The sequence below is a fragment of the Beta vulgaris genome, chromosome 5 (genome assembly GCF_026745355.1).
Source record: "Beta vulgaris subsp. vulgaris cultivar EL10 chromosome 5, EL10.2, whole genome shotgun sequence".
Lineage (NCBI taxonomy): Eukaryota > Viridiplantae > Streptophyta > Magnoliopsida > Caryophyllales > Amaranthaceae > Beta > Beta vulgaris.
Window position 1 is genome coordinate 22201625 of NC_079206.1, and position 24155 is coordinate 22225779.

Here is a 24155-nt window from a genome sequence, read left to right on the forward strand (position 1 = left end):
TTTTGTGGGGCTGGACTTGAAGTATAGATGACTTCTTCAAGCTGCCTACGTACTTGTGAAGCAAAGGAATTCACTCCACAAGATCAAGCCAACGTAGTTCGTCTAACACTAATTTTTTTTTTTGTGTGTTTATTACATGAATATGCAGTTTATACTCTTGCTTAGGAGTGTACATGGTGAAAACCTTCAAGGATAGTAACGCTTCAAGAACTTCCCGTTGATAGGGCCTATGCGCAATCCATCAGCATCAACAATCTTGTAACTCCATTTGTGTATACTTCCTGAACAACATACGGGCCATCCCATTTTGAGTCGAACTTGCTCCCGTTTTGCGAGAGACGATGATGGGCCTCTTCACGGCAAGGACCATATCTCCAACTTGAAAAGAACGTACTCGCACCTTCTTATTGAATGCACGTGTTAGACGGGCTTGGTAGCACTCCAACTTTTGTTGTACTTCCAGTCTTTTTTCATCAAGTGCTTCTAATTCTGCCAGCCGAATCTTAGCATTTTCTTCCACCGTAAGATCCTCTTGAATGGCTATCCTCAATGATGGGACTTGTATTTCCAATGGCAATACTGACTCTACTCCATATACGAGTGCATAGGGTGTTGATTGAGTTGGTGTTTTATACGTAGTACGATATGCCCACAATGCTTCACCAAGCTTCTCATGCCAATCTCGTTTATGCTTCGATACAACCTTACTGAGCAAAGTGCAAAGTGTTTTGTTGAAAGCCTCAGCCAACCCATTAGCAGGAGCGTTATACATCGAGGACTTACGTTGTGCAAATTTAAACTTCTCACAGAGACTTGTCAACAATCTGTTGCAAAATGGTGTGCCATTGTCTGTGATTATATAACGAGGTACACCGTAGCGATATATGATGTAATTTCGAACAAAATCAACGACATTTTCCTTCTTAACTTCTCGAAGAGTAACTGCTTCTGCCCACTTGGAGAAATAGTCCGTGCTTGCGAGGATGTAGGCGTGGCCGGCTGAGGACTTTGGTGTGATTGGACCAACAACGTCGAGACCCCATGCTTCAAATGGCCAAGATGTCACAGTAGGATGCAATGGCTCCGGAGGCTGATGAATGAAATTGGAATGATACTGACAAGCTTCGCATCTTTTTGCAAATTCCATGGAATCTTGAACCATGGTTGGCCAAAAATACCCCAACTTTTGATCCGATCGTGAAGCTTTGGACCACTTGATGGGCACCCAAACTCCTGAATGAGCCTCTTCTAATGTTTTGATCGCTTCTTCTCTCCAAGGCACCGCAACCAGGTTCCAAGAAATGAACGTCTATAAAGCGTCCCTTGTAGTAGATGAAGCGCGGAGCTCGTCGTCGAATTTCCGTCTTGTGTTTAGGATCACTGGCAATTTCCATGTTCTAAGTAATCTATGAGTGGTTGACGCCAATCATTTACATTTACTTCATAAACTGAGACTGCATTGGCACCTTCTTCTATTCCATCTTCAAGAGGTGTCACCACCCATCGATTGCAAACGGGCGACTGACATGCTTTCTTCTGCCCCCAGTGCCAATGTGGCTGCAAGGTTGGCAAGTGCGTCGGCCATCTTATTGGCACTCCTTGGAACGTGCTGTAATTTGACGCTGTCAAATGTCCCCAACAATTGTGAAGCATGTTTGTGGTAGGGTATCAAATCTCTTTCTTGACATCATAATCATTAAGCAGTGATGTATCACCAATTTGGAATCTCCATAACATCCAGGTCCTGGATCTCCATTTCTTTGGCCATTTGAAGTCCAAAAATAAGCGCCTGGTACTCAGCGACATTATTGGAACAAAGCTCGGTAAGAACAAAGGAGTACGTGAGGATATGTTTTTCAGGTGAAATAAGAATCACTCCAGCGCCAGCACCATCTTGTCGCGCAGCGCCATCAAAGTACATTTCCCATGGTGGCAAGATGTCGATATAGAAGACTTCTTCTCCAGGTAAATCGTCTGAGAGTTCCCAATCTGACGGGGTTGGATGATCCGCCAAGAAATCCGCCAAAGCTTGCCCCTTAATCGCCTTCTGAGAGACGTATACAATTCATGCTGGCTTATGAGAATTGCCCACTTCACGATTCGCCCGGACAATACTGGCCTTGACAAGATGTACTTGATGGGATCCGCTTTGGAGATCACCCGCACGGTGTGTGCTTGCATGTAATGCTTCAATTTTTGAATGGCAAAAATCAAGGCTAAACACATCTTTTCAATGGGAGAATAATTCAGTTCTGCGCCCACTAATGTTCGACTAAGGTAGTATACTTTCTCTTTACCTTCATTGTTTTCTTGTGCACATAATGCCCCCAATGATCTTTCTTGAGCTGCGATGTAGAGAATTAGAGGCTTTCCTGGAACTGGTGCCCCCAAGACTGGAGGTGTAGATAAGTACTTCTTGATGCTTTCGAAGGCCCTGTGACATGACTCGTCCCATTCGAATGGAGCACCTTTCTTCATAAGATGACTGAAGGGATGGCATCGCCCAGCTAGGTTTGAGATGAAGCGTCGGATGTAGGCTAGTCTTCCTTGGAGTCCGCGTAATTCTCTAAGGTTTCGTGGAGGTGGCATGTCTTGGATTGCTATGATCTTGGATTGGTCAATCTCAATTCCCCTATGTCTCACAACAAATCCCAAGAACTTTCCAGAGGTGACCCCAAATGCGCACTTCATAGGATTCATCTTCAACTGATACCTACGCAATTTCTCAAACACGTTACGCAAGTGAAGTAAATGATCGCCTCGCTTCTTTGATTTGACAACAAGATCATCAACATAGCACTCAACCGTCTTGTGCATCATGTCTTCAAAGATCTTTTGCATTGCACGTTGATAGGTGGCTCCTGCATTTTTTAAGCCAAAGGGCATCACCTTATAGCAGAATATGCCTTTTGGTGTGCGAAAAGCTGTTGCTTCTTGATCTTCTGGTGCCATCAGGATCTGATTATATCCTGCAGTGCAATCCATGAAAGACAAGGCTTCATGACCGGTCGTAGCATCAATCATTATTTCAGTGACTGGCAACGGGAAATCATCCTTGGGACACGCATCATTCAGGTCCCTGAAATCTACGCATACACGCAACTGACCATTTTTCTTCCTCACAGGGACAATATTTGCGATCCATGTAGGATATTTGACTTCACGAATGAAACCTGCATCGATGAGCTTATTAACTTCATTTTCAATTTCAGGTATTAACTCAGGTCGAAAGCGTCTTTGAGGCTGCTTCTTTGATGAAACCCCTTTCTTTATGGCTAAACGATGTACTACCACTCTTGGATCTAACCCGGGCATCTCTTTATAGCTCCATGCAAAGACATCTTTATACTCCATGAGTAGCTCAAGATACGCTTTTTTCTTCTGCGTGGGTGAGCAATGCACTGACAAAAATTGGCCGTGGCTCATCTGGAGTGCCAAGACTCAACTCTTTTAGATCATCGACTGTGGACTGACCTCCATCTTCGAGTGTTTTCGGGGCCTCGGCCGTTTCCACTTCCTCATCTTGGCCTTCAGCTTCACAAACCGTGACATGATTGCAGGAGGCGGCCGTTTCTTCATCTGACCCTTCATTTTGGACAATAGAGGGCTTTTGATTTGTGAGAACTATGGTGTGGCCTCGCACAGTAAGAGACTTGCCCATTTTTACCTCTAAAGTTGAGAAACGCTTCATTCGAGATGGTATGGTACTTCTGACCTCCTTCTCCAATTTGAATTCACCTTCCACCTTTACTACATCCTTCCGTCGCCATTGTTGTTTGGAATTAACTTTGCTTTTTCCAATCCGACTGAAGAAAGATTTCCTGCACTGCGTGTCTTTTCCCAGTCTGTTGAAGACGCTTCTTTTGGATGAATATGGTGTTGCATCCTTGCCTTCCAGCTAACCGTTGAAGGATCGGACTCGACGATGGAGACTTTTCTCGTCCTTCAAGCCTGTCAAACACCGAAGATTGTGGTTGAATCGAAGCAGGTTTCATCTTGACTGGCAAAGTATTTTCTCCTTCACTTTCCTCCAATTCTTCAACTGCGATGTATTGTGTTGCTTGTATTGGTTTTCGTCGTGTTGTTATTCTAACCGGCTTAGATTCCGTGAATCCCAGGCCAACCTTCTTCACAAAAACACGCTCTCTTGCTTCTGGAGTTTTGCTGAGTCTTGCTGAGGCCATAAGCTTTAGCTTCTATGACCTTCCCCATAGGCTCTGGATTAGAGAAATCGTATCCAGAGTTTTCCATAAGCTTATACGCAACCGGATCAAAACCTTCTTTTCTCGCACTTAGCGTTTCTGATGATTTCTCGAACCCCGGAAGTGGAACGCTGCTTATTTTTGAGTCACTTATCTTTTGCACTGGTAAAGTCATTCTTTCAGAAATAGCTTGTTTTCTTTCACCCTGCGTTGGTACAGGTTTCGCTTTTGCTTCGTTGCCCCCACATTGTGCAAAAGGAGATTGACCTTTCTTACGCCTCGACATTGGAATATAGCGCAGCACTGGCGCCGTTGAGGTAGACTTGGCTACGTCTTCTTTCAAAGAGACCTTCTCATCTTTGCTTTCATCAATCTCTATGATCTCTGCTACTGCAAGCTCTTCGAATGAAACTCCGCCTTGATTGGCTCTTGCTTGACAACAACTCTTTCCTGTAGATGCAATCTCTACTGGCATGACCTCTTGAGGCTCCTGCTGCTCAATATAGAACTTCGCATCGGCAAAATGTGACTCAGCTTCAGAGAATGGGTTCACATCTGCACTTACCTTTCTTTCGCCATTTCTATAGTATTTGAGGCATTGATGCAAGGTTGATGCCACAACGCCATTTTCATGCATCCAGGGCCGCCCTAACAACAAGTTATAAGATGTCTTCGAGTCAATCACATGGAAGACTGTGGTTGCCATCATCTCCCCTATAGACAAATCAACTCTGATCATCCCATGGCTCGTTGACCTCCTAAATTGAATCCTTGTATCATCAAGCGGCTTTCCGACAAATCCTCCCTGGTGATCTTCAATTTCTCCATAGTAGCCTTAGGCATGATATTGACTGCGGACCCTCCATCAATAAGAATGCGGTTGATCCTTTGCTTTCGAATATACCCACAAACAAAGAGTGGTCTGTTATGGGGTTTTGACCCCAACATAAGATCAGCATCTGTGAATGCCAAGGCTGCGCTGCATGCTGCACACGGATCAGGATGGTTGTCATAAATTCCTTGCTCAATATTTTCCTTAGATGTATAATGAGTAGGATTTTCTATGGCGCGTGCAAGAGCAAATCGCATTTCTTCTGGGAGGGAAAGAGCTTGTCGCCATCCCATACGTGAAGGAACTGTTTCCAACAATGCAAGAATTTTGGCGTCTCTTACAGGATCATTACCATGATTGAGATTTTCTTTGGGAAGATGGCTTTGTACACCTTGCTCCTTTCCTTCTTCCTCCGCGTCACAGGTCACCATATTGACTGAAACTTCTTCGAAGTATTCTTCAGGAAAGAATTCGTCTAAGGTGATGGGCATTCGTGCCTCCTGTTCAAGAAGATCAATAGGTAAGACATATATTTCCTGTTGGTTTTGTCTCCTTCTTCACCTTAGAACGTCTGGGATGTTTCTTCTTTTGATGTCGTTTTCTTTGTCGAAGAGGTTGTGCTTTGGCTCACCTTCTTTTTCTGCTTCCTTCTTGTGACTAAAGTCCACCTTCTTCTTCTTCATGAGGCATGGGAGCCAAATCCGAATACTCGTGATGCAATGTGCACGATAAATCCACCACTTCCACCATGACTGGCTCCAGGCTCCCGAACTGAATGAGTCTTATTTGCTTCACTTGGTCGTTGGATGGGAAGGCTTCCAAATAACTGAAGCATGATTTGATTCCACCGTATCATCAAGATCTAGAACAATCTTCCCGTCATTGGCAAGTTGCATGATCTTCTCCTTCAGTGTGATGCACTTCTCGATAGGATGACTTACCAAACGGTGGTAACGACAGTAGTTCGGATCAGATGTTCTCCCCGCCTCCTCCGGTCGCTTGGATCGGGCAATTCTATAATTCTCTTCTCGAGCAGATCCTCCAACATTCCTGCTAAGTCAGAATCTGGAAAGGATACTTCTTAGCCTGCAATTCTTTCAACGTGAGTCTATCTTTCTTACCATTCTTAACAAATGACCCTTTCTTTTGTTCATCTTTGGTTTTGCAGATATCTTCACCGGAGCAGACGTAGTGGTGACTGCAAAAGACTCCTTTGCAGAACTCTTGAAAGGCTTGTCATTCTTCTTGAAGTCCTTCTTCTCCTTCTTGTACTCTGAAGAACTTCCTTCACGGTTGGCGATAGTAAGCTCCATATCATGGGCCCTTGTTGCCAATTCCTGGAAAGATTTTGGTTTGATACCCTGCAAAATGTACAAAAGATCCCATTTCATACCTTGAATGCACATCTCCACAGCAGAAGTTTCTGACAAGCGATCCTTGCACTCCAGACTCAGAGCACGCCATCGATTGATGTAATCAACAACAGGCTCGTCCTTCCATTGTTGCGTCTTGGTTAACTCTGTCATGCTTACTATGCGACGCGTACTGTAAAATCTGTTCATGAACTCTTCCTCCATCTGGTCCCAACTGCTGATGGATTCTGGTGAAAGATCTGTGTACCAATCGAAGGCGATTCCCTTAAGGGAACGAACAAATTGCTTAACAAGCAAATCTCTCGTGGTCCCAGCATTGTTGCAAGTCTCCACAAAATGTGCTATATGCTGCTTAGGGTTTCCCTTGCCATCAAATTGTTGAAATTTTGGAGGTTGATAGCTACTTGGCATTTTCATCTTGTCAATCCGCTTGGTATATGGCTTTACGTAACGATAATTGCCATGAGAATCTCCAACCAATTGCATTTTGAGCGCACTGGCTATCATATCCTGGATTCTTTGAACACTTACTGCATCACCATCTGGCTTTTCACCCTTCGAGCTATGTTTGGATCCGCGACTTTGATTGTTGTCGGCATCCGAATCACTTTCACTAGGGCGTTTTCCAAGCTTCTTCTGCAAGGCAGCAATCTGGGCGTCTTTTTCTTCTTCGTCCTTCATCATCCTTTGTATGAGATTCTTCATCTCGACCAATTGTTCTTCAATTGTTTTGGCTTCATGTACCATGATAGTAGCAACGTCGGGTTCTTGCATTGCTTTGAGCAGATGCAGAATTGACGGATGTGACGAGGAGGAGAAACCACTGTTACAGTCATCATCATCGTCGGGCACGTTCCTTGGTTCAAACAGGGGATTCGAGGAGAACCCTTCGAGTAGAGCATCATCTGACTTCTCGTGTGTGAAAGGGTTTGCATTGAATACAACAACTTCACGCGCTCCAAAAAAAAATGGCGCCATGGATGATTCCGAAGTGGATGAAAGACTTGGTTTAGTGCGCAATTTGGTAGGTATAGATGTCGCGCGCAAGTTGGAAGCAGCACTCCTGATAGCAGCCTTCTTCGTACCCCTAGTATGGAAACCAAGGGTTACATCATCAATAAAATCACCCAGAGTCATGGATTTTCACTGGAATTGATCAGGATTCTCCACATCAGGATGATAGATATTCTTCTTTGGTGCCATTGCTTGCAAAAGATTTGAACTTTGTTTGGAGAAGAGATGATGGTAGAGATGTCCCACCGAGCGTGCCAAAAATTTGTAAACACAAATTTTAGATGTCTGCAAAATAGAATCAAAAGATGTGAACAAATGATAATTTTATTAATGTAAAATTATGAGTACAATCTCTAATATAAATATCCACTGATTTGATCTCCACGAATGATTTGATTTTTCTTGAATGAGGGCCTCCGGCTTGATCTCCTTCAAGTATGTTTTTAGAATAGAACGGCTTTGATGCTTGTTGTTCTTCTTCTAAGTTGGATGATTTGATTTGATTTGAATACGTAGATGAGAAAGTTTCTGAACTCTGGAGCAGCTTTCTCTCTCCCTTTTTAGTCTTCTGTTCTCCTTCCTAACAAATGAGGAGGAGCTCTCTATTTATAGAGTTAGGAGAACCCTAGGGTTTCCACTTGACCTGCCTCTTGGGCCTCACAGACATAATAGTCCAACTTTCATTTAATGAGTCCAAAACTCAATAATAAATGATTTAATTAAAATAGGCCACGTTTAATGGTGAGCCCAAATTAATTAATTTAGATGATCATTTATTAACAAAAGTCAACATTTGACTTTAATGTGTGACGTGGCATATAAAAATTTTATGCCTACACCAACGCATGGTCAAAAGCTCGATTCCGATGAGAAACGAGTAAAATATGACCATTTGAAAACAAGCTAACAAGCTGACATGGTGTCACGCGCGGCTATACCTGTAATTTCACGTGTGGCCAACTATACGCAAAAAGCACTGAGAATAATATATTTTATCCAAGGAAACAAAGATTTGCGGATCTGCCCTAAAATTTACAAAGGAAAGCTCCCTACTTCCCTGGTGAAGACTTTGAATTGATTCGTGTAGAGAAAACAGTAGACATTATTAAGTCAAGAGAATCACTTGCCACATCTAGATTGTCATTTTAATAAATTAGCTGTGTAAAAAATGAACGCCATAAAGAATAGAATCATTTTTCAATCAATGATCCCTTTGAATTGATATCACAAAAATGAAGTAAAAACAGTGAAGACCAGTTGCATCCTTCAAGTATATTCAGCAGGTTACTATCTCTACTTCAAATTCCCACCATGCTTCGAAGAATAGAAACCAGTTCTGGTCATTTTACATAAGATTTTAATCCACTAGCTCCCCCATAAAGAGAGAAAGTTTCATTCTATGCAGCTATGCACTAATCAAAAACCAACTCAGTCGCACAGTTGAAGAATCTTCCTCACTCCACTAATATGCAGCATCGTCATGAACTTGCCATCCAATTTCTTCTGCAGCAGAGATCTGTCAAGTAACATTGAGGGAACGTCAAACAAGACTGCTTCATGGCTGCCACTCCTACAACGGAAAAAGTTCAAATTGATACGTAACAAAGAAAAAGAAAAAACTACGAGTTCTTATTTATGTCAACCCCAAGGTCCCCAACCCTAAGTGAAATCAAGGAAGACACTGAGCACTTTTACTAATAAAATTACATGTTTGATCTGGATATTAGACAAGAAAAAATCTCTGTCTTGTAAATATGTAGTTTGATTATTGGTATGTCCACAGTATGCAAAGTTTTTTTTTTCATATATACCAATAGATACCTTTTCTCCCTTTTCTACCCTTCTTAATGCAAGTTAAGTAGCATCATTACTAATACAAACTTACAAAGTAAAGGTATAGTGACTGTTCCATCTACTTAGACTAGCTTCTCATAATGTGTGTTCTATCAACCTAAGCCAACATTGAGGTACAGGCTCAGAGTCCCAGAAGTACTTAACACTACAATACTGTAAAATGTAAATTAGTCAGAAAAAGTGATCGTTACATAATATACCTGGAAGCTAGTATATTTCATCATCAGGGATTTCTGGTGTCAAGTACTTTTTAGGATCTTTACTGATCTCCATATAGTTGAATGTGGATTTCACTTTATCTGGAACAGGTTCAAGTGGAATAATGCTGTCTCTATCAATAACCCCGTCAATCAACCCATATTCAACAGCTTCAATAGGAGACATATAACGATCCCTATCAATATCTTTTTCTATTTCTTCAAAAGGCCGGCCAGTAAACTCAGAAATAATTCTTGTAATATTATTCTTGTTATGCATGATTTCCCGGGCTTGAATTTCGACATCAATTGCTTGGCCGCTAGCACCTCCAAGAGGTTGATGAACCATTATTCTTGCATTGGGCATTGCGAGACGTTTCCCTTTAGTCCCAGCACCAAGAATTATTGAAGCGGTTGATGCAGCAATTCCAAGAGCAAGTGTAGACACATCTGCGCGCACAAGCCGCACAACATCAAAGATGGCCATCGTTGCACTGACAGACAAACAAAAGCAAAGCCATCATTCATGAGTATCTTCATTTGAAGAGCAAGGGGTGAGCTTGGTGACAACAGCGTATCTTAGATTTATCATCTCTATTATACAAGGGAAGGGGGGAGCTGTGGTATCCCTCTATAAATTTACTTAACTCTACTTAACTGCGCGTTAGTAAATCAACTATTACAAAAAAAAAAAAGGGGCGGGCGGGGGGGGACAAAGTCAAACTCTAATATAGCATTAAAAAATTAACTTAAATGTCAAGGGCAATCAAGTTATAATGAGCCGCCAAAAAGAGAAACGTTGAAAAGAAATATCACATTTATGCTCAAAAAAGTAAAAAGGAATATTACATCAATTAAATAAGAATCTTATCAATCAATTCACAAACACAATAAAGTATTACATCAAAACGGAAAATTCAATCAATTAACAAAGTAAAATGATTTATTTAACACGAAAGTCTATATTAATACAAAAAGAAATCTTAAATAAATTCACTTAACATTCTTTTATCGTTCATCAAGGTTGATTTTAGAAAAATAAAATAAAGAATAAAAAGAAAAATTAACAAAAGAAGGGTTAAGTGATAGAGGCTTAAGGTACGAAATTTAGGCAAAAAAAATGTCTAATGTTCAAATTTTTACCCCTGTTTATACCTAAAAAGGCTAGAATTTATGTTTGAAAAAAAATAAGGTACACATCGCAACCGTAATTTGCTAGTTTAATAATAAATCATGAAATGACCAAGGCCAAAATTCGACATCTCTTGAAGCTAGTACAAATTCAAATTTTAAATTCTGTCAAGCAATTAGAGAACTAGAGACCCCTGTCCTCAAGGAGCAAGCATATCTTTCTCCTTATGAAATCAACAAAACCATTATAGTTTTTAAAGTTCACAAATAATCATAACCATTATTCCTTCCATCAGCACACACAGCCACAATTATTTCCAGGCTACTTAAAAAATGTCATTTGTATATCTTAATTTAGTCTTATATAGCCATGCGAAGCTTCAACCTGCTGCCACATTCCACAGGGAAGAAGCTGATCATATTAAATCAACTGAGCAGCAAAATTTGTCAAGAGTTTGACCAAAGCATGCCATTTCTTTAATTAGCATATCCATCCCTGTCTTGATCAGCTAAGAAAAATAATTCATCCTTGAGCTAAAAGCATTCTATCCTCACAAGGCCCATAAATCATTTCTAGTAACAATACCAGCACCAAGGTTAGAGAGCTTAAAATCTAACACGTTATCTCCCTCATATGAAAAGGTGAAGACCATGCAACAGAAAAGTTGGCTAATTTCACCTAGTTAGTCTCCAAATTGTCACCCATATGATTAGTGTAATTGTGGTAAGGGAGTAAGGCAGTAAGCATACTTTTATATGCAACTAGCGATCACATGGTCAGACAAGTACATTTCATTTTAAGTTCTTATTATTCTTGACGCAAATACATAAGAATAATAGAGAGGTATACAATGTCAACGGAGACTTCTACATTTGGATCGAAACTTGTAAAAATCCACAAAACTCGAGATGTAAAAACCACTTTTGGGATTCAAATGATGAGGTTCCTTGTCTGCAAAGCTCATGCAATTTTAAACCAGTGCTGATGCTCCACTTCTCAAACACCACCAGACAAGTACGCATTTACAAACCAATTGAAAAAATATCAAAGATTGACCACTTCACCAGCAGCTCTCATGCACTATTATGACATGAAGGAACTTGTATCATCCAGTCAACTATATAACTCCATCAGATCATAACTCCCAAAAGAATGCCCAATAAATAAAAACATCTTGACTTCTTAATACGTATGAGCCAGATAGCAATGAGGGGAAGGCGGGAAGCACTTGTTTTTATAGAGTAAATTCAGTTTACTGCTCATATAGGATGAGCAGAAATTGAGGGATCTTGTTTCCACTTCATCTATGCCATGCTCCCTTACAGCAATTGATCTCTAGTGGATTTCCTTTTTTCCTTAATATGAAGCCAAAGAATAGGTCATAGAACATGCTTACACTAGGTATAGTTTTCTTCAAGTAGAAAAAGGCCTTTTCACATTATAATTTATAATACACTTTTCTTATACCATATCCACACCAACTAAGATATTTGCAAACAACCTATCATTTACTAGCACCACAGTAATGTTTTCCTAGAGGTAAGTGTCATAAACATCAAACCTTCCACTTCAATGGTCTGATGATTGACAGCTTTGATTTGTAGGAAGAGATCCTTTTAGGAAAAATGCTTTCCCATTGAAAACTTTTGAAGTTCCATTCAAAGTAACTTTAAGTAGTTCTGTAGAGTGTAGAACATTACACAAAATCCAGTCACTACAGTCAATCACTAAGTAGTACTTAAGATGAAAAAAAGGTACCTAGTGAAATGTTGCAGGTACTTCACATTTGTGTTGTCTTCACCTTTAAAAATAAGTTTAAGGTCCAATAAGTTCACATCAGGTCTCAGGTTTGATTAGGTCTAACATAACACTCAAAATAAGTTCCAATAAAGGTCTAATATCTTCAGGTCTAATAAGTTTTAGGTTTTTTCGGGTGAAGAGAACACACCCTCAATTTCCTTTAGAGATGAATAAGTTCGCAAAAGGAACCAACAATTATGCGTGAAGTAACTAGGCGGAAACAGGAAACAGGAAACAGGAAACAGGAAACAGGAAACAGGAATAATATATTGACATTGTGCATCATATTTCTTCCCACAAGCCATATCTAAAACCAGTGGCAAATCCTCAATCAAACATCCCCAACCATAGCAATGTCATTCCCAAAATACTGCCTCACATTAACTCACTGTAAGATGTAATAGAGTTACCACTAAACAACGTCTCATTCCCTAAACAAAAGAACACCGCTTTTTCACAATAAGTAATTGTGAAGCAGTGCCACACTAGACTCAACATTTACTTTGTCTAAACAAGACTACAAGAGTGCATCTTCCACATACCCCCCTAGAAATTTCCACTCTTCCCAAATTGCATCCTTGACAAATTTTCATCTTTCCACGAATTAACTTCAGAGTAAAAACCCTTTAAATCCAGTTCCAAAAACAAAACAAGGTCAGTCCAAAATTGAGAAGAACAATATTTATGCAGCTAACAATAATTTCATTCTCTAAAAAAACCACCCAAAGACAAAAGCACACCAACAACAAATTGAACCAAACACCCTCCCAAAAGAGTGAATTCACTATGCACCCGGCTTTTTTTATCCTCATTTGGAGCTCTCCCCATTCTCCAGATTTTGCTTATTTGGAGTCTACAGTACATCCAAGTATATGATAATAGTTGCACCAAATATATAGTTCAGTCTTTCTCAAATTCCGCCCCATAAACAAATATCAAATTTCCATTCATCTTATTGAAAATAAAAACCCTTGAAGAAAATCCCAAAAACAAAACAAGGGCATATCAATTCAAGATCAGCAATGCAAATATATAAATTTAATACTCCCAGAAAAACATACAAACTTAAAACTACAACAAATTCCAACCCAAAAAATTCAGAAGAAATAACAAAAAGATGAAAAAAAATTATACCTTAGAGAACCACCAGGAGAATTAATAAAAAGACGAATATCCTTAGTATGATCTTGAGCATCCAACAAAAGCAACTGACTAATGATTGCATCCGCAACAAAATCATCAATTCCACTTCCCAAAAACACTATCCTTTCTTTCAAAAGCAGGCCCATTACATCAGCTTCTGCACCTCTCATGGACGTCTCCGGTGTCTGTGTGGCCGAACCCATGATTGGGCCCAGCCCAATATCATCGAGCCCAAGATTGATGGGCTGGAAACTTGGGGAATTTAGGGTTGTTGACTGGAGTTGAAGGGAAGATTGAGGGGTAGTTGAGCGAAGAGTGGGAGAAGAAATATGAAAATTAGGTTTGAAAAAAGGGGATTTTGAGAAAGATTGGCGGAATTTGAGGGAAGAAGAAGATGGGGTTTGAGGGAGGAAGTGAGGAGAGAGAGTGGAGGAGAGAGAAAGTGAAGACATTTTTTTTAGGAGATTGAAGATGAAGTGCAGTGGAGAAGTTTTTGCTTCTTGCCGCTGAACTAAGTGAGAGTGATCTTTTTTGGCTAAGGTTTAACGTTTATAGGGCTTTTTTTTGCTTAGAAATAATTGTAGTGCAACTACTTCATCCATGATTTTACAAAAATGCAACAATTGCAATATTAAGATAGTTTTTTTTTAAAAAAATTAACATTAATTCATGGGAAATTTCCTCGGATACCCCTGAGGTTTGACGTAATTCTCAAATTACCCCTCACATTTGGGGAATTCCTCAGATACTCATGAGGTTTATGTTTGGGTCTAAAATACCCTTACTAATGACCATATATGGGTAGAAAAATTCTCCATTAGAGAGAGACTGAGATAACATATATAAAGAGGAGTATAGTTACTAAAGAAACAGAGACAAATTTGTTGTCCAACTTGGTCAAATATGTTAATCATAGACATAATATATATAAATTAGTATTCGGTCTAATGGTAAGGTTCGTATCTCACAACCTCAAGTTTGTGTGATCAAATCTCACTAGAGGCACTTTTGGGGTGGGTTTCCTTACCTTCCCCCTCCCCACTCTCAAAGGGTCTTGCCTGTGTAGCTGAGTCGGATTAATCTGAGTAAAGTTTCAGTCCATGTTTTTTTATTTTCTTTTAAAAACATAAATAATATCTTGTCTTCAAAAAAATTTCTCACACAGATCAATGTGAGATTGCAGATTAGTTGGTCATGCATTTGTTTTTCAAATAAGAGGTTGTAGGTTGGAGTCTTAACACATACATTATTATTGCTTAATTTGTATCATTTGAAATATTATGGATGTCACATGATAGCTTAGTTGCTAACGCCATTTGAATTTCAAGTAAGAGATTGTGGGTTAGAGTGTTAACATATACATTATTTGAGGCTTCATTTGTATCATTTGATTTGAGGAGGGGAATACATGTGGCAATGTGATAAATTTTGCCTTGGATTTTAGATAGTATATGGATGTATTATTACTTAGGTAGAAAAAAAGTTGTTTGATTTCGGTTTATTAGGTATGAGTCTCTCAATAATTTTATGTCGGGACCCCCTTCTTTTCCTTTTTCCGTTTAAATCTTTGCTTGTGGTTTAGGTTCGTTCTTTCCACCGTTAGTTCGCCAAGCCCATTGCCGCCATTTGTTGTCCCCTTTCCCCCACCCCTTGTTTGTCGCGCGTTTATCCTCCCCTCGCCTCCCCCAATTCCCTGGCGCCCAGTTGTTTCCCCTCCTCGCTCCCCCTGTCCAGTTTTTTATGTTTCTAGTTTAGATATCCCCTCTCCGTTCCTCGATTTTCGGTTCTCGAGGTGCTTAGATTCTAGGTTCCCCTTCCCCACTCCCTTATTATAGTTTCAAGGTGGTTCGTTCTTAGTCTCCCCTTCCTGTCCCCTATTCTAGGATCGAGTTTAGTTTTAGTGTTCCCTTCCTTGTTCCCCGCTAGTGTTCGTTGTTGTCAGTTTGGTTAGTTCGCTAAGGAAGCAATCGTTAGGTACATTAAGGCTACGTGCAGTTTTTTGGAGGTCGTGCGATGTTATTGCAGGCGTGAGTTTTCGAATTGGGTGGTCGTTAGTTTTGTTTGTTTCGTTTATGTTATCCGTTTTAGCCTTGGTTTAGGTTTATCCAGGTTTAATTATGCTACTATAGGGGTTCGATTGTTGGGTAAGATAAGAGGAGGTTCTAACATTAAATTTCTTGTGGTTCGATCTTCTGGTTTAGAGATTGCAAAGTTGTATCATAGGATCTATAGCTCAGGTGAATTACTGCATTATAATTCGCCTCATGTTCATGTGATGACTTCCGGAATCATCACACTTCCAAAATGCATCTTGTGGGAGGCGCTCCAATTTAATTTAGGGCAAGTTTCGACCTTCACACATTTTGAGTTTCAATCTCATGAAACAAAACTCTGGAGACCCTCGCAGAAGGGTAAGAAGTTACTAAAGGACGTGACTTCTTTATTACTTCAATCAGTAGAATCCCTAGTGATATTTCCGTTCAAGGACTTAGGATTTATCATCTAACAGACATTGACATCTACTAGATGAGATGCAACAATCTATTTCTAAAGATCGTCTGGGCATCATCTCTCAACCAGTTTCCTCTCATGTCGGGTCTTCTTCAATAAGGCATTCAACCCAACCCCACCTACCGTCGCTCGAGATACGTTTAAGCAAGCCTGAATATGTAATAGTTTGTTTTTGTTTCATAGAGTATGTATGAGCAAATCAAGCTCATTTAGCTTATATTTGTTTTGTTTTATGTTTAGTTATATTAGCATTAGGTTGTACTCACTTTTTTAATTGATACAAGTTTTCTCGATGTAAAAAAAAATTAAAAAAAATTCATGTAAGATAATTTGGGTTAAGTTAGAATTTGCTGGCTCTAGAGGAGAGAGAGAGAGAGCGCCAACCAGCCTACTTTTTAGTATCAAAGAGGAAACCTTTAACAAATAGTAAAGCCTAAAGGCAACTAGTTAGCAAGGCTAACAAAGTCCAAAGAGACTTGACCTTCAAAACCAAGTTGAAAAGTACTACTTTTGAACTGTAAGAGCTACAAGCTACATAGCAAAGGCTAAGATTTGTTAATCAATCAAACATTCTATTTGACTATATATAGCTGCACTATTTCTTGACTGCTCTATCGATAGCATAACAGCAACCACAGAGTAATCCTCCTTGGACAATTCATTGCTCATCTTCTTCTATATCATCAGATGCAAGTAAATGGTTAAGAGCCACTTTGCTTTTCTTCGGTTTTGATGAGCTCTCTCGAACATCATCTTTACCGCTCTTTCTTTTCAGATTTTCTTCATTAGTCTCCTCCAAATCGTCCCCTTCCTTTTTTTCCAATGGTGCATCCAACTCTTCATCTTTTACTTCATCTCCAGCTGCTTTCTCTTCTCCAGCCTGAGCTTCAGCTTGTTTTGCCTTCTCATAATCCAACAGTAAAGTACGAATTTCCTCATTGCTCGCAAGATCAAGGACGTTTTTTCCTGCTTTTGTCTTAGCATTGACATTAGCACCTTTCTTGAGCAAGTACTTGGTAAGTTCTGCATGAGATCCCTGAACAGCATAGTGCAGAGCAGTCATGCCCTTGCGATTGATAGCCTTGACAGAAACCCCTAAAGAGACAAGAGTTTTGACAACTTCTAGATGTCCCTTCTGCGCAGCAAAATGTATTGCACCCATATCATCCATAGCTGCAGCGCCAACATCTGCCTTGTGCTTGCAGAGAGAGCTAACGACATTTGCATGGCCTGCCCAAGCTGCTAAGTGTAGTCTAATATTCAGAGTTAAGTAAAGGAAACAAGATTATAGGATATCAGTATATATCCAACTGTTTAGTGCAGTTTAAAATAAGTTTTGTTCAGCAAAGATAACTTATAAGGAATTTTTATTTAATCATTCTTTTGCGTTGGATTGTTGAATGTCACTGAAAAGCCGAAAAGGGTGACTTAGCCTCACATCTACCACGGATTATAGGATATCGGTATATATCCAACTGTTCTGCGCAGCTTAAAATATGTTTTGTTCAGCAAAGATATAAGGAATTTTTTACTTAATCATTCTTTTGCATTGGATTGTTGAATGTCACTGAAAAACCTAAAAAGGTGACTTAGCCTCACATCTACTACAGATGCTTACAAGAGCGCATATGCAGTTTGTGTCGTTTCTTTTGGTTTTGTAGTGACGTTGCAGATAGCAAAACTGAAGCAGAACCTAGAGATGACATAAAGTCCAGAAGTAAAGTGAGTCAAACCCACATTTGTGTCTATGCAAGGACCCACGAAAAGGAGCTAGCATCAGATAAATATGTAGGAATTACCACTATTGTCAATGGGAGCTAGTTTAACCAAAAACTTATATAACTGCAAGGACATGACTTCAAACATTGCAGCAATATAATGGGTGTCTAGTCACCACAATGGCTCGGGAATAAAATGTATAAGAACTATAATAATGTGTGATTCCATGGTTAAAATAGTGTCACATACTCATATTCGAGCATCATCTTTTATCAAGAATATAAATTCCTGAATTATAACCATCTATATTGAAACCAAGTGGATGTCAGAAGAACAAGCATAACAATATAACATAATCACGAAGCCATCATCCTTATAGGTAAAACATAATGAATCAAGATATGATCCTGCAGTTAGGAGGATTGCCATCCCCTTAATTGAAAGTTCAAGGGTTCAGTTCTTATTTGATTGTTGCCCCTCCCTCCAAACCAAATTAGAAAGTAAGACATACATAGAGAAATCTAAAACATATCCTAATATAAATCTGATAAACAGGTGATCAAAAAATTGTAATATAATCAGAGTGTTAGTCTACATATTTGAGTTAAGGGATAATTCAGTACCAATGAGATGAAGGTACACAGTTGCTTGTGAGGATTTAGATGTGTGAGGAAGGGGAGGAATTAACGCTAAAATCCATTATTCTGAAGGAGCTTTCAGTAGATATCTACGAACTTCTGAAAATGGGAGTTTCCGAAATTAACGCTAAAAGCCATTATTCTGAAGGAGCTTTTCTTCATACGGTGGCATTGTTTATTACTACAAACTTCTAGGATGTCCAAAGTATTTCTGCAAAGTTTTTTCATAAACCAATACATACTTCTTCTCCCTTTTCTACCCTTCTTAATGCAAGTAAACTAGCATCATTACTAAAACAAGCTTACAAAGTAAAGGTAAAAATGACTGCTTTCCATCTAATTGAGTAGGTTCTTAGAATGTGTTTTTATCAACCTAAGCAACATTGAAGGACTGAGCCACAAAAGTAACTAAGGAAAAATTATGTAATCACATTCGTATGAGAAAGAAAAGGAATATATAGCAATGCCAACATCGCGCCATAAAATTTACTGCAAACATATCAATTATAACACTAGAAATATATAGCAATAATATGATAAGAGTAAGGCATTGATACCACTTGCATTTCACGAACTAATGCATATGAAGTTATTCACCCACCAATCTATCCAAATGACATTCTAAAAAAGGTGATGATTTCGCTGCTGCGGAAACAATTTAAATTAAGGCAATATTATCCTGTTAACTAAAATTTGCCTTAGAAATTCATTGCCCTAAAAGAAACCCAAGTTTCTACTACTTCGATACTTCCTTGAATTCAACTACACTTCTCCACTTTACATTATGAAATGTACATTAACTACCCTTCCAAATGCTTAATTTGTCAACTAGGTCATCCCAGGTAGAAGAGTGAGCATAATTTCATAAATTTCAGGAGCAAGAGTATTTCAACTAGTTATTTCACAGAAATTTCACCAAAATTTTCAAAAACCCACTTCAGAAACCTAACATACCTAAAAATTAAACACAGAGAATGAATACCCAACAAATATAATGAGTTTCTGAAGTTCAATTTAAGCAGAAAAGATGAATGACAAACTAAAAAAGAGTGAAATGATTGAATAAAATGAGTTAAGAGAGAGAAAGAGGATACGGCGTCCTTGAATGCTTATCTCTGGAATTGATAGCTAAAGGGTTATCGCTGATTATCAACTCAACAGCGATGACATCTCCATTCCTTGCTGCTGTGTGAATATCATCACTCTTGCTCCCCATTCTCTCTCCCTCTCTCCTGCACAAAATTCGGGTTGGATAATATCCTTTTTACTAGATCCGAATTGTTATTGGATGTTTTTTTTTGTTTTACTAGGAGGGGTCTCAAGTAGAGTTACAAACTGTTTGCATTTGGATTAATTAATTAGGCGAGTTCGAACATAAATTTGTAGTTCAAAATTGAGTTAAGGGCACAATCAAGTCCCAAACTATCATTTTTTTTCTGGCTTTGCTAAACAACGCTTTAACATTTTCTACTAACGTCCTAAATACGGTATTTTTATACCGTATTTATATCCTTACATTTCTTTTCTCTCTCCTCCCCTTTGACTCAAAACCAGTTTCTATCCTCTATCAAGGACCCAAAACCACCACATTTCATTTGCTAAACCACTAGCTTCAATTTCCCTTAATTACTATTGTAAGGGTGTTGTGTAAATATATTCCACACCACCGCATTTAATTAAGGGATGAGCACCATATCCTTACATATGCTGCTGTGTAAATATATGCTCCATCAGTGCTGTGTTCTTCTCTCTTCCATTTTTTCTTCATTTTTAAATTTTTTTTTTTAAAAAGGGGAGCGCCGACCAAGGACGCCCCACCACCGGTGAAGGCGTCCTTGGCAGGCGCCTCATTTTTTTTTGAATTTTTTTTTAAGAAAATTATAGGTAGGCGTCCACCATGGACGCCCCACCACCGGTGGAGGCGCCCGCGCGCCTCACCATGTAGTGGAGCGCCTGCCATGGACGCCTACCTATTTTTTTTTAAAAGAAAGAAAATAGAGGAGAGGAGGGTGTGGGGCTACGGCGGTGGTGCTGTGTCGGTGGTGGTGCAGTGGTGTGGCGGCGGAAATGCGGCAGCGGTGGTGAGCTATGTCAACTTGTTTGGTTTTTTTTCCCTTTTTTTTTAATAAACATTATGAGAGGTGGTAGTGTTGGTGGTGGTGGAGGGGGCATGAAGGTGATGGTGGTGTGAAAGAAGAAGGGGAAGTGAGGAAAGAGGAGAAAATGAAAAAAAGAAATGAAAAATACAAAAATACAGTATTTTATACAAATACAGGGCGTTAATAGGAAATTTTAGGGCGTGATTTAGCAAAACAATTTTTTTCTAGTTGGGATTCGGGAGCCGGGACCTATAACTTTTTCTTGCACCGTTTGGGATTTGTGGTTGATATTTCGGCTAGTTTTTTTTTTTTGTTGAACAAATTTTTACAAGTTGACTTATGGTTAACTTAAGTGAGATTTAGGCCCTGTTTGACACTAGCGTTTGAGATAGCGGTTAGCGGTTTGACAAGATTAAAACGCTACTTAAGAAAATTATGAGTGTTTGGTAAGGTAGTGGTTGTAGAAGCGGGTAGCAGTTGGAGTAGATTATGAGTAGCGGTTGTAGAACGTTACTACAAGTAATGTTTGAGATTTAGAGGTAGCGATCTAGCAAATAAGCACTATATTATAGCATAAGATAGAATTATTAACCAATGTTTTTTTATTTCTTTTTTCTTTTATTTTTTTAATAAATTGTTTTATTTTATGGCAATTCAATGTTTATTTTACAATAGTAGAGATGTAATTTAAATAGTTATTTTAAAGATAAGATATTTTACAAGTATTTTAGTAAAATTGGTAATATAAATTTTTTGAGGGTTGAATATTTTCTTAGATTTATACATTTCTTTCAGCAGCTAAAAAGTCGTATACTCCTTTTTGTGTAACTTTTTTGAAAAAATAAATCTTTAGTTTAAATTTTGAGCAAACATATGAAATTGTTGTAGTTCATTTCATATTAGAATAAATGTCATTTATTGTTTTAACAATTTCAACAGCTACTTTTGCCAAACACTTCCAATTAAACAACTAATTTAATCGCTAATCGGTGACAGCTACTAGTAGACAGCTAGCAGTTACCCCCAACAGCTACATCTACTGCAACTGCTAACAGCTATTAGAACCGCTAGTTTTACTAAACATAGCATAACTAAACCAAAAAAATGCAAATCGAAATTGAAAAGTAACCGTTGAAAGATAGGGACTTTCAATTCCTGAGTTACAGTTCCAAAAGATCACTTATAAAACCAAACCAACAAAATAATAACGGGATTTCATCTTGATGTCCCAAAATATATTAAAAATCCATAAATACAAAAAAGAAGCAAAACTCCACTGCAACTTCTTCAATCAGCATTCATCATTCCCCTTAAACTCAAGGTTTATCTAGCAACAATATGCAATTAAACATGTATTTGAATGAGGCGCTCTGTGATTGTGGCAAGATTGTCAAGAAAATAGTTTCTAAAACAGTAAGAAATTCTTTTATGAGATTCTATATTTGTGAAAATTATAGAGCAATAAGGGGTTGCCAATTCTTTGAATGGATTGATATATAGTCCTCATCCTCTTGAATTAAGGAATGAAATGGTGGCTTTCATTAAGAACAAGATGGAATTAGAAGATGAAATGGAAGACATGAGCAAGAAGCTCAAGGAATGTAGGATTGCAATGGAGTGTTAGTATTCTTAATTATTTTTATTCTAATAAAAATGTAATGTTATGTAATAAAGGGAATGAAAATGCTTACATTGTAGTAGGCTTAAAATTACTGTGTTTCTCCACTGTACAATGATCCAACTGAAGTTATATTGGTTGTTGTGGTTGTGTTGCTTAAATGAATTTCATTGAACTGCAAGATATAAACACATTAGTTTCATGAATTTTCAACTATGTTGAACCAAAAGTTAAGAGTGGTAGAAATTGCATTGTAGTTGCTTGTCTTTCAAATCCACTTGGGTATGTGAAAACACCAACACCTGTGTTGTGCATAGGGAATCTTGTATGCAATTGTTGTGTTGGTGGATTAGCATCTTTCTTATGAGTTTTCTTGCTTGGTTGCTTAGGTGCCTTAGGTACTGCTGGCATAAATTCTTTCAACGGAGCAGGATACTTTCTCTTGTTGTGTCATGCCTCCCCACAACTGTTGCACTTCATTGTAACCACCTTCTTGGAAAACCTTGTACCAATTATCTCCCAAATAGATGGCTTTTTCTTCACAGTTGGCTGTTATGTAGCATTTTCAAAGCAGGTGCAACTATTAGGCTATTGGGTGGTTGAGGCCATTCTTATGGTCAATTCAATGATTTTAATGGGAACTGGTGCTTCAGATATGTGTCTTTTGAGAGGTAATATGACACATAGTACTCAGGTAGTTCCTTTGCTTTTCATATTATAGCTATTGCATAGTTGCAAGGCACTCCACTAGTTGCCAAGCATTGCAGTTACATATGATTTATGAAGCCAGTTCACCACATACCTAGTTTGAGTTAACCCTTGACCCCATATGAAAAGTGACCATCCAAAAACGCTAGTCAACCCCTTGCATCCATCTTTCACTTCTCTAATTTATCTTTGTAACTAGGAAAAATCTCAATCTATTTATGAAGTCACTTCTCTAGTTTATGTCTAGATGAGGAGTGGTTGTCAATACAGTCACAATGAGGAGTGGTTGTGAAATAAGCTCTCACCCATTTCTTCTGATTTCTCTGCCCCTAAATCAGCTACCATGTGGCATTGAAAATGTCAGCAAAGAGGCCATGTTAGCCTAAACACTTTTCCTAGTTGCTAGCCTGCTAAGTGATTCAACTTCTTCTTCATAGGATTTCTCTTTCCTTTTTTCTTCTTGTTGTGCCTTGCTTATTTAACTTCATCATATTCATTGTCAAAACCCTCCTCGTCATAATCAATATATAATACAACCATTACTACAACCACAAGGATGCTCCTAAACATCATATTAGTGAACGTTCCCATTTCCATTTGTGGAATCCTCAATGAAGTTCTGATTATTAGTGGTTAGATCTTCAATCACATTAATTAGTTTATAGATTCAACCAGTTATTCATGATCTCGTTTAATGATACTCCCACTCAAATCAATTTTATTGTCTTCATGCTTTGTGAAGACATCAACCATCTTGCACTCATGTAACAACAGACTTATGAACATTTTAAATCTGGTGCGATCATAACCTAGGAATCTAATTCCTTGATATGAGTTTTGTCAATGGATCATAATAGTGTAGTTTCATAATATTGTTGTACCTTAATGAGTTTATCAAAGCCTTAAGGTAACTTGGACCAAAGTCATTAGGCAGGTCATTAATCAACTTGATATTACCCCCACATAACTAAAGATTTGCTTATTAATCCACTTTCCACCATGATGAATGACGATGCATATTGGTACATCCATATTTTTGTCATTCAATTTTAATGCATGAGTGTAAACCATTCATTTCATCCATATAATACAGCTTAGTTCCATACACAATTTGAATACATTTCCTAAGGCATATTAAACAACCTTCATCAAAACATAATGCTCTAATCGATGAAGGAATGTAATCACACATTTACGAAAAGGAATCTCATTCCTTTTTCAATTAGAATAGAATACTAAACTACATTTCCTAAGGGCTATTAACAAAAGACATCTAATCCCTAATCTCAACAACTTTATTTGTAGAATAATCCTA

The 24155-nt window shown here is 38.5% G+C and overlaps 3 protein-coding genes across 5 annotated transcripts; all 3 read right to left on the reverse strand.

Annotated features, from left to right (window-relative positions):
* Window positions 1–1711: 1711 nt before the first annotated feature.
* LOC104893305 (transposon Tf2-1 polyprotein) lies at window positions 1712–3755 on the reverse strand. Its single transcript, XM_057394663.1, has 2 exons — window positions 2161–3755; window positions 1712–2047 (listed from the first exon to the last, which is right to left on the reverse strand). The coding sequence occupies exons 1-2, from the start codon at window positions 3424–3426 to the stop codon at window positions 1712–1714; spliced, it is 1602 nt and encodes a 533-aa protein (XP_057250646.1). The 5' UTR covers window positions 3427–3755.
* Window positions 3756–8599: 4844 nt separating this feature from the next.
* LOC104893108 (ATP-dependent Clp protease proteolytic subunit 4, chloroplastic) lies at window positions 8600–14074 on the reverse strand. Of its 3 annotated transcripts, none has more exons than XM_010679184.4 (3): window positions 13539–14074; window positions 9476–9966; window positions 8600–8937 (listed from the first exon to the last, which is right to left on the reverse strand). In XM_010679184.4, exons 1-2 carry the CDS (start codon window positions 13997–13999, stop codon window positions 9483–9485), a joined length of 945 nt encoding a protein of 314 aa, XP_010677486.1. In that variant the 5' UTR covers window positions 14000–14074; the 3' UTR covers window positions 8600–8937; window positions 9476–9482. The 3 variants fall into 3 exon arrangements, with proteins under 3 accessions (XP_010677486.1, XP_048500668.1, XP_010677485.1); XM_048644711.2 differs by having other exon boundaries at window positions 8600–8982; XM_010679183.4 differs by having other exon boundaries at window positions 8600–8991; window positions 13539–14073.
* Window positions 14075–16480: 2406 nt separating this feature from the next.
* LOC104893109 (uncharacterized) lies at window positions 16481–19746 on the reverse strand. Its single transcript, XM_010679185.4, has 2 exons — window positions 19510–19746; window positions 16481–17311 (listed from the first exon to the last, which is right to left on the reverse strand). Exons 1-2 carry the CDS (start codon window positions 19629–19631, stop codon window positions 16717–16719), a joined length of 717 nt encoding a protein of 238 aa, XP_010677487.1. The 5' UTR covers window positions 19632–19746; the 3' UTR covers window positions 16481–16716.
* Between the last annotated feature and the right edge of the window lie 4409 nt (window positions 19747–24155).

Bases quoted from the DNA above. Each gene is read 5' to 3' on its own strand.
- LOC104893305 (XM_057394663.1), bottom strand. From the start codon at position 3,426: ATGAGCCACGGCCAATTTTTGTCAGTGCATTGCTCACCCACGCAGAAG. The intron at 2,048-2,160 runs GTGATCTCCAAA...TACGTCTCTCAG, and splicing joins TGCAAGCACACACCGTGCGG to AAGGCGATTAAGGGGCAAGC.
- LOC104893108 (XM_010679184.4), bottom strand. From the start codon at position 13,999: ATGTCTTCACTTTCTCTCTCCTCCACTCTCTCTCCTCACTTCCTCCCT. The intron at 9,967-13,538 runs GTATAATTTTTT...TTTGTCTGTCAG, and splicing joins TCTCCTGGTGGTTCTCTAAG to TGCAACGATGGCCATCTTTG.
- LOC104893109 (XM_010679185.4), bottom strand. From the start codon at position 19,631: ATGGGGAGCAAGAGTGATGATATTCACACAGCAGCAAGGAATGGAGAT. The intron at 17,312-19,509 runs GTATCCTCTTTC...TCTGAATATTAG, and splicing joins GATAAGCATTCAAGGACGCC to ACTACACTTAGCAGCTTGGG.